Source organism: Athene cunicularia (assembly GCF_003259725.1).
Source record: "Athene cunicularia isolate RWA chromosome 26 unlocalized genomic scaffold, athCun1 chr26_part1, whole genome shotgun sequence".
NCBI classification, from domain to species: Eukaryota; Metazoa; Chordata; class Aves; order Strigiformes; family Strigidae; genus Athene; species Athene cunicularia.
This window is the reverse complement of record NW_020799136.1, coordinates 1176343-1186581: the sequence shown is the minus strand read 5'-3', so window position 1 is coordinate 1186581 and position 10239 is coordinate 1176343. Positions and strand designations below refer to the sequence as shown.

The following is a 10239-nucleotide window of genomic DNA, read 5'->3' as shown; positions in this document are numbered from 1 at the left end:
AGCAGCGTTAACCGGGAGGGTCTGAGATGAGGCTCCGCTCTCCGGAGCAAAACCAGCAGCGTTGTTCCGAGGTGGGTGTAACGGCCGCGAACCCGCCGCTGGAGTATCGGGGGTGCCCCGGGAAGGTGATGGGGGGAGCAGCAGCAGCTTTGTGACAAGGAGCTTGGGAACGAGATTAAGCGGCGTCGGTGGTTCTTTGTTTAACGTCAGTGTAAATGAAGAACCGGCAAGGAGCTACATCACCCAGTAAATAAATCTCCCTGAGCACCCAAAATAGTGGGGGCCGAGCCCGGTTGCTTAAATCTTCTTATTCATGGATAAGAGGGGATGAGTTAGAAGTTGAAAACACTGGAGAGCCACGTCCCGCTGGGGCAGAGTGTTGGGCTGTGCCTGTACAGTCACTCCCAGCAGCAAGAGCTGCAGATGTTTTTATTTTTATTTTTATTTTTATTTTGCTGTTTTGGGTTGGGTTTTTTTTTAAATTAGTTCCAGGCTTCGGTAAGTTCCAGCCCTGTTGAGCACGGCTGGCTGCGTAGCCGGATAGTTTTCTCCCTGCAGTGAAAACCTGATGCGTCATAATCTGAGGAAGACGCAGCGTTTCCCCTTTCGACTCTGCACCGGTTACAGACGAGTGTCTTGGGGGGGGACACGGCGGGTGTGGAGGAGACTCGGGGCTCCACGTCCCAGGGGCTGAACGGTTCGGGCAGCGCAGAGCGAAGACGGGTGACAGCGGCAAATCCAACATTTTATTGGCATTTGGAGTCGGGCGAGGGAAGATTTCCTTAAGGCTCCCCAAGCACTGAGGTGTCCAGTATCATTTTGTTTGCCTGTGGTTGCTCAGGGTTATGTGCTGGAGGAATTCTTACTCCTGAGCATTTTCATTTCTGCTTCCTTACCTCTCGGTTAGTGCGTCCAGTTGCCAGGGTTGCAACTCCAGAGATCAGGAATGGGTGTCAGCTCCCTGCCGTGCACGGGGTGGTTACAGCCCCTGGTGCTCCCCGTTGTTCAGGGGAGGGAGGGTCCTCCCAACGCTGCGCTGGCTGGAAAAATTCCACCCTGCTCTGCTTCTGCCCAAAGAATTGCAGAGCAGCATCTCTGCCGCCCTTTGCCAGGGCTCTGACAGACCTGCCAGGCTGGGCTTTGTCAGCCAGGGAGGGAACGCTGCTCCATTTGCTGTTATTTAACCCTTAACCTGAACTTCAGGAAGGGACAAACGCAGCCTGGGGAGGGATGAGATGCTGATAACGCGCTTGACTTCTGCTTATCTGAAGGCATTTCGTGTGGTCAGCCCCGCTGCAGGGCCCGGAGCGGACAGTCTGTGGAGCCCCTCTGGATTTAACACTTCTTTTTCAGCTTTCTGCGGTGGAGGAGAGGGGCCAGCACTTGCAGCCGCTCCTGCTCTGGGTCTGGTCTGTGCTGGGGCGGGTGATGCTCCAGTACAAACTGCTGTGGGTGCAGGAGCAGTTGGGCTGTGCTGCTGGGGAGGAACAAGCCTCGTGGTGCAGAATGCCCCTCATTAGGTTTCCTTTTTTTTTTTTTTTTTTTTTTTTTTCTCTGAAGGTGGTCCAGTGGTCAGAATCAGAGACGGTGCGACTTCAGCTCTGGGACATTGCAGGTATGTTCACACGGACCACGAAGCTGCTTAGGAGCAGAATTTAAAGCTCTCAGTGGCTTGGCCTTTCTTTTTCTTTCTGTAGGAGTTTGCTACAAAATCAATCCTGAAAGCCTATCGATTCTGCCTCTAGTTTGCACTAGTAATTTAAATATTTAATCAGAATCACCTGCAAAGGTCGCAGCAGCACAGATGATAAATCCTATCGAGCCTTTCTTCTCCCATTTCAAAGCCCGAGCTGAGTGAATGGGGAAACGGTTTCATTTGTAGCTGGGTGTGTGACTTCTCCACTCAGAGTCTTCTGTTCAAATCCTGGTTTCGGGCATGAGAGCCGGGAATGCCTGATCCTGGCGTGGAGCAGCCCCAGTGACCTCACGCTGCTCTGGCTGCCGGGATCGAGGGTGCGACCCGGCTGCTCAGGGACCGGTGCGGAGCCAGGGGATCCCTCGGGAGCCGTCATGGCAGGAGGAGGCTGTTGGGTGCCCCCAAGGTGCTGGGGCTGGGTCGGCAACGGGGCACGCACCGCGGGACAGCGTTAACGTGAGATGGAGAGAGGAGCCCCCGCTCTCCGGGGGGGCACGGAGGGACACGGTTCCCCAGTCTCCCCAGCACCAGAAGACAGGTCGGTGCAGCAGCGTCTTTAAAATGGCACCTCTGGATCTGGAGGGACGAGGAAAACAGGGTTGTGGTTTCCTCCGGTTTCACAGCTCAGACGCGTGCGTCTGGAATCCTTAAAAAGAAAACAGGAAGGAGAAGTTTGCAGCAAGAGGGTTGCAGCAAGAAACTGATTTCAGTTTCAGCCCCGAAAAGGAGTTTTAAGGTTTGGAAAGGAGAGGGGCCACGCTGGTCACTGTGTTCTTGTCGTGCCCTGAGCAGAAGGGGACACACGTGTCACCTGCTGCCACAGGGCTTGCAGCGACAGTCCGATGGCTTGAGGAAACTCAGAGCGCCCAGATCTCGACGGTTTCAGAACCAAAAAGCCTGTTGAGCGGCTCCAGGGCTGCGTGGGAGCCCCCGGTGAAGTCTCTCCAGTGTCAGAAGCGCTGGTTTTCACCGTGCCCCTGGCCCGCGTGACGCGGTGCGGATGCTCTGCGGTGTGTCCCCATCTGCACAAGTACAGTCACACCACGCAGCTGCACGGTGGGGTTACTCTCTGGAGGCAGTTCTGGTTACTCCAGGCAGGCCGTGAGGTGTAAACACTAATAACAGCGTACCTGAGCTGTGATACTTTCTGTTCAGCATCACAATTTTCTCTCCGGAGAGGCTGCTGTCACGCTGTGCCCACACAGGCAGCAGGACGTGACGGTGCCGGTGGCCAGGAGAGCCTGTGGTCGGGGACACCCCATTTAAATTGTTACACCAAGAGTAACACTTGTGGGAATCTGAGTGCCTGGGTCAGAGCTGCCCAGTTTGTTCCAGCCCTGTGGCTGCCACGCTGAGGTGCCCCAGGCAGGACGCATCCCAGTGCCTGTATTTCCTCCTTGTTTAGGTGGAGACTGTTAGCGTCAAGCTAGAAAACGATGTGCCACGCTAAACGTGTTTGTTTGCATGAACAAATCTAAAAATGGTCATTCTGGAGGGTAAATTTTTCTCCTTTTGATCCCAAAGGGCAGGAACGCTTCACGTCCATGACGCGGCTGTACTACAGGGAGGCGTCAGCCTGCGTTATCATGTTTGATGTCACCAACATCAGCACGTTCAGCAACAGCCAGAAGTGGAAGCAGGATTTGGACAGCAAGCTCATGCTGCCAGACGGCAACCCAGTGCCTTGCCTGCTTCTGGCAAACAAAGTGAGCAGCCCTGGCCACGCTCTGTGTGTTTGTCCGTGTGCACGTGTGGGTGCGCAGGGGCGCAGGATGGCAGGAGACACCCGTAACCCCCAGCCTTGCTGAGAGCTGTCCCGTACCCTGCGGTCTTTTTAATCCTTTTCTTAACTCTCCTTGAATTTTCTTTCTCTAGCAAGGATTCTCCTCCGTAACTCAGACACTGGTAGGACTCGGTGCGTGGATGGCATGAGGAGATGTTAACAGCTGCTCTGGCCTAGGACGCAGGGCCTTGTGCCGTGCTGTCGGAGCTCGAGCTCTGTAGCTCCTGGATTATAAAGCTTTTCTTTTTCTTTTTTTTTTTTGGTCTTTCACTTGCAGTAGCCTGGGAAGGTTGTGTACGACACTGTAAAGTTTCTGTTCAGAGCTGCCAGAGGGATGTCTAGTTTTCATTTGGATGCAGCGTCAAGTTTCACCGTGTAGATTGGTTGCTGCCTTTTAATGATTTTTTTTTTTTTTTCATTTAAAAACTACCTTGATGTTCTTCATGTGCCAACATTGGCTCAGCAGCCCTTTCCAGATTCAGTTTGAGACTTGCCTGGTTTGAGAAAGCGTAAAACTGGAGATGACTCAAAAATGTGATGGGTGGGCAGCAGAGTGGCTTTTCTTCTCCACTTCACAAATAACGCTCTCCCCCGACAGCTGTTTTAAGGCACCGTTTTTGCCTGCATTAGGGAACAATGTGTGACTGTACACACTGCAGTCAATAGTACGAGCTGTTAGGGGACAGGGTTTCTCACGGCTTCTTCGTACGTCCCGTTGGCATCAGCGTGGCTGCCTCGGTGGCCTCGCACCGGTAACACGTTTCCTGGCTGCTGAGAGGCCGGGGAAATTTTGGATGAGTGACAATGCTTTTGTGTCCTGTGCTGGATTGAACCTCCATTCCATGCGTGCTTGGCTGAGGTGTGTCAGTATCTCAGATGAGATAAATATATTGTTGCTTGCAACATCCCATTAACAACCTTGCCCTAAGAGCTCTCTATCAGCTTGTGATCTGGGAGATGTGGAGGGCTGAGCCTACCTGCTGCCTGCCTGCCTGCCTGCACATGGGCGATAACTGGCTGAGGGGGAGAATTCCCCTCCCAGCTTAAAAATTAGAAGGCTGAACTTAAACTGACTGATTCTTGTTTTACAGTGCGACCTCTCCCCATGGGCTGTGACAAGAGATGAAGTGGATCGGTTCAGCAAAGAAAACGGCTTTTCTGGTTGGGTGGAGACGTCTGTCAAGGAAAATAAGAATATTAATGAGGCCATGAGGTAGGCACTGGTGATCCATCTAAGAGTTGATTCCTCTTTCAGACAGAGCCATCTTTGAGGTGAGGGGAGATGCTGTCGGGAAGTAACAAATAGCAGCAATAATGCACAAGTAAATCTCCTGAAGGGAAACCGAATTCTGAAAGGTCAGAAGTTTTCCTCTCCTTGGTTAAGCTCTGACATGCTTTTGGAAACAGAAATTCTTTGAGCAACACCAAGGGGTGTTTTTTTCATCTGCTGGCCTCTCCCAGAAGGATGGGACTTCTTGTGCAAAGATATTAGAAATTCTTTTGTGATGCACCAGTCCTTTGATGGAGGATTTGGCCTTTTCTGAAATGTATTCACACCTGATCTTGAGCTTGGGCACTTGGTACCTCGGAAGCCCGTTGCAGTGTCTCAGTCCTAACCTGGCCTCGAGGTGAGGTGGTTGCAGCGGGTGTTGTTAGTTATCCAGTCACTGCAGAGTCTTCTGATGCTGCCAGGTAATAGCAGTAATGCTGCTGTCAGTGCTACAAAGTTCCTTAACCTGATTTTTTTAAGTCGTTAAAGTTCCGGCTTTTTGTGTCCTTCTAGAATACATTGATGTTTCTTTTTTTTGTACTGCTGAAAAACCATGTGGCCCATTGCTGCTTCTTTAAAAAAAAAAAAAAAAAAACAACCCAAACAACACCAAAACCACCGCAAAACAAACTCAAACTCACATATGTTTGTCTTCTAGAGTCCTGATTGAAAAGATGATGTCCTCATCCACTGGTGATGGAAGTTCCTCTGCTGCCGGGAGTGGGGATTATATTAACATAAAAGAGACAACCCCACCAGGCTGGGCTTGCTGTTAGATGCACTGACTACACCATCTGCCTTGGGTCTAGCAGCAATGTCTTTTTATTATCATCATTTTTTTCCTAAATTGGCTGTCACTGTTTTTTTGGGGGGGGTTTCATGTGATTGTGGACTGCCTTCTGGTTAGTGCATATTCTCCCTCAGCAGAGCATTGCTACAATGACTTGGGGTGAGGAGTGGAAAGAAGGGAGGAGTGAGAAGATTCCTTTCTTCTAGTGTAGTAGCAACTGGGAGCTCTGCTGCTAGTAATGTAGCACAGTCCGTGGTCAAGCATATGTCTTGGATTAATTTTTTTATTTTTTATTTTTCGAGCACTTCATCTTCCGACATGTGATGCCCTGTGTCAGGCAGGGCGAAGGATGTCGAAGGTATATTTTTAATATTGTTGCACCTTTTTATTTCCCACCGCCTGCACCCACCATACACAGAGGCACCAGTCCAAAGCGTTAGAGTGACCCTCATTTGATGCACACAGAGTTCAAGCAGTGGGGATTCCAGGGTGGGATTACAACAAACTCTTTACGTTATGCTCTGGAACTACAGACCTCTGCTCACGTGTCCTGGAGGGACCAGCACATCCCACCACTGCCACTGACCGTCCTTAAGATGTGAAGCCAGATGTGGATTAGCACGGTGTCCCACGTAACCAGACCTGTAAAATTATCAGTGTGAATTTGAGAAATGGTGTAGCACAGCCCACGCTGTCGTGTGTACTGACTGGGGTGTGTAACAGCAGAGACTTCAAATTTTTGTCAAGAATTGCCCAGTTGCCTTCTGTTCGTTCCTTCTCGCTCACCCTCTCTCTAGCACAATCCTCTGTGTTCTGTTCTGCTGCCACTTTATTAGGGCACGGAGCGCTGAATGAGGAATAGGTTGTAAACTCCTTTGTATGACAGAACAACAGCCCTTTTCACTTTTTGAACACCCTGTATCCTACCATCTCAAATAGCTTTGCAGCCACTGATGAATTGGCCTCCCCACAATCATTCTGTAGCGACGAGTGGATTTGGTAGCAGGGATGGTGCAGGAGAGGCAGCTCTCCCAAAGCCGACCTGCTGGCTTTAGTGGTGCGAGGGGGGAGCAAAGGAGAAGACTTTGCAGGACGAAAGGAAAGGAAGAGAACCGCTCCCCACCTGCCTCTTGGTGTCTGCTTTCCCTAGCACGTCCCCAGGTACTCGTTAGTGAGAACGGTTCTTGCCAACAACAACAAAAAATTGGTAAAAGCTCTCTAGGTAGTTATCTCAGGAGAGTTAATAGGAAACTCAGTCTGTAGGGCTGGACTTACAGAGCGCTGCATGTGGTTTGTTGAAGGTTTATGCTGTAGAATTGTCTTGCCCGTGTTTTACGTTAGGATTTGAACAAGTCTTCGGTAACGTTTTCTCCTTTTTGAGTCGTTTAGTTTGAAAATGGGACTATAAATCGGTTTGTCCCGATTCCCGCTCGATTAGAACTGCTTTTCTTTGGCAAAATATTCCTTCTGTCTGTCTTTTCTTACTTTATATCATCAGTGGAGGGAGAAGGTGGTAGGAACAGGAACTGCTTTCACTAAAGACAAAAAATTCTTGAGTTTTCATTCTCCGGAGTTGAAAAAGATTGATAAGTAAACAGTAAGAGCTAAGAAATTTAGAACTAGTGTTGTTGTGTTCCACTGTTTTAATTAAAAGCTAAAATGTCGGGGCTAGGATTCTGTTGTGCAACTTTTATCAAATTTGGTTTTATAGGCACTTAAATATTCCCTGTTCTGTGCTGATGGGATTCACTGTAGAAACGTGTGAAGTGTGTAGAACTGGTTAGCAACAAAAGTGAACTGTCTTGTTGAATTTTACTTCCTAAACACTGTTTAAAAAAAAAAATTGTTTAGTCCTATAAATACTTTTAGTTCTTTATGGAACATGGAGAGAAGGGTCTAATGTTTTAAAGGATCTGTCACTAAACCACAAAGATTCATGTGTTATTTATTGATTTCTGCACCTCAGAGCGTTTCAGCAGAGAGGTCAAGGGTTAGAGCTCTCCTTACAGCTGGAGAAACCGAGGCACGTGGTAGGAATCTCTGCCCAGGACCAATTGACCACTCAAGTCAGTAGGAGCTTGGCACTGAAAGGAAAATTTCTGTTTCGATGGCCCAGCTGCTAGGCCAGGGATCTTTTGCGTGTCCGTTTGATAGGTACCAGTGCCTCTTTGATGTCTGGACCTCTTAATCTGGACCTTTTTTCCTTAAGTGCCTTTCAGAAACAAAGAAAAAGCCAAAGCAAGATCTTTGAAGGTTTTCTTCTATTATACATCATTTCTGTTCTGCCCAGTGGTTTCCGGTACCAGTGTATGCCCTGGGGTTTGGGGTTTTTTTTTCCACACTGCTTACTGCTTGTTAACACCTTAATAGATGCAGTAGACAAATGTCAAAACCCAAGCCTGCACAACAAAAACAGTCGTTGCTTGAGATGGGTATAAAAACCCAATCAGACAGGAAAACGATCTCACTGTGCAGATGTGTGTGTTTTTTCAGAGCTTGCTCTGTGACACATTAGGTGCTTAAAATAGCAAAGCAAAACAAAAAACCAACCCCTTGGTTGAGTCCTGTAAACTAAACTGATTGAAAAGCTCGAACTAAACACAGCTCTTTGCTGGGACAGGCAGTGTGGAAAGAACAGTTGCCTGTGAAGCTGATTGTGCCCAGCTTGTGCTGGCTGAAATAATTCTTAAGTTTTTAAAACAACTGAAAGGGAAAAGCCAACTTGAGTGAAGCGGTTCCTGAGAAATATTTTAAACAAAGTCTTGTTCACGCAGACCGATAAAAACTTGAATCTTTCAAATATGAATCAGAAAAGCTTCGTCTTTATTCTGATGAACTCTTGATTCACTGGTGTCTTTGACAGGAATGACCTGTTTTGAAAATGAAGGTGCTTGATTTTCCCTTCTGCAGTGCCTGCTTTGACTTTGTACTCTTAGTGTGACTCTGGGCCAACTGTACCTATTTCCCTCTCTCCCACGTGTTGTTTCTCATTCCTGTATCTTTAATTTGTGGTCATGGGCCTCAAAGCCACATGAAGTTTAAACGGTGCATTTTAGATGTTGATGACAGCACACTGTGGGTCCACAGAGCTGAAAATTTTTACTGCAATAGAATTTGAAAGCATGAGGGCAGACTATAGTTCAGAAATAAGTCAATAATATGAAAACTTAGCTTTTTTTTAAGAAAAAAAACACACCTGCTTGCAGGTATGCAGAAGTATTTTAGAGACAGGGTTCTGATTACTGTAAAGTTACAGTATTACCATGTTTATATTAAGAGAAGAAACTGCTGGGAGGTTTTTCTCCGTATCAATCAGTAACTAATGCAGTATTGCTAAAGTCTGAAATAAAAGTTTGACATTGCTTGTGTAGTAGTAGTCGTTGTTTTCCTGTCTCAACAGTCCTAACAAATGGGTTCCCAAGTTCAAACTAGAAACCGGCTTGCAGTCAGTAACAGGGAGTGTGTAAAGCATACAGTGTGTACTGCCCTGTATTGCCAGCAAAACAAATTCGGTGTTTTTTGTCACTGAAACATCTTGCCGTCTCCATTCTTGTAGTCTTACTGACCTGCAAGCGGGATATAAGCATGCAAAACTTTCACATCTGGGAGTGAGTCATAGTGGCTTTTAATCCAATATATTCAGCTAAGAGGAGAAAGAAAAGAATTCCTTGATGTGGTTGGTTGTTAATACACCTTCCTCCTTATGGCTCATTAATTCACAGAGTGTATTTTGGGGCTGGCTATGCAGGCAGGCGGTTGCTCTGAATGCCCCGCTTGCTTTCCTGATCAGCTTGATTTTCATGAGTATTGACTTGCACGAAGGACAGGGCACATCTGAATTGGTCCCAGAAATGGCAGTAATTCCAAAGGAGACAAATTAAGTTCAAGCAGGGCATTAAATGAACTCGAGTTACTTTTATAATTAGGTAAAAAGCTGACCGTATTTGTATTGTCAAACCAGTCTTCTCAGATAATCGGACATATTAAAAAATGTTTTTAAGTACCGCTTTTAATAAAATGGAGGAATAAACCTCTCTAAAGATTCAGATGCAAAGTTAAAGCGACTTGCTACTGCAGAAGCTGCCATTTTAGTGGGCTGTGCAATAGATCTAGTTTTTCCATGGCAAAAGCAGCTCCTTTTTTTTTTAAAAAAAAAAAAAAAAAAAAGATTTGGAGTTTCTAGGGAATTTAAAGTCAAAAAAACTCAAAGCCTTTGCCCAAATTGCGCATGTTCTTTCTGTCTGCTGACTAGTAGAGGGAAAAGTGGTGGTAATCGGTACTGATAATAAAATCTATGCCTGCTGAAATTAATTTTCTGCATTTCTTCGTGAGAAAAATACGGAATTTAGGGGCGATTCATGTAATAAACAAACAAACAAAAAAGTAACGTGCTGTAAAAATCGGATGGGACGTAGATTGATTATAAACCCCATCAGACGGTGCGATCTGATCCAACCTGGGGGCTCTCTCGGAGCACAGAGGTGCCGTTGCAGCCGAGGTGGTGGGCTGTGAAGGAAGGGCGCAGTAACCGCAGGAGGATTTCATGCTGTCCCGGCGTCAGGAGCCCGGTGTCAACCGCTCTGGGCGTTGGGTGTTCTCGGCGGGTCAGTGACAGACCCTGCGCGGCCCAGCCTGCTGCTCTACCCGTTTGTGTATTCCTCCCCGGCAGCCCCCTCTGAAGTCTGGCCCCGAAGGGCAGC

At 47.6% G+C, this 10239-nt stretch overlaps 1 protein-coding gene across 1 annotated transcript; it reads left to right on the top strand.

Annotated features, from left to right (window-relative positions):
• Positions 1 to 1028: 1028 nt before the first annotated feature.
• Positions 1029 to 8901, top strand: RAB29 (RAB29, member RAS oncogene family). Its single transcript, XM_026864243.1, has 4 exons — positions 1029 to 1615; positions 3221 to 3402; positions 4571 to 4692; positions 5408 to 8901. Exons 1-4 carry the CDS (start codon positions 1429 to 1431, stop codon positions 5523 to 5525), a joined length of 609 nt encoding a protein of 202 aa, XP_026720044.1. The 5' UTR covers positions 1029 to 1428; the 3' UTR covers positions 5526 to 8901.
• The last annotated feature ends 1338 nt before the right edge of the window (positions 8902 to 10239 follow it).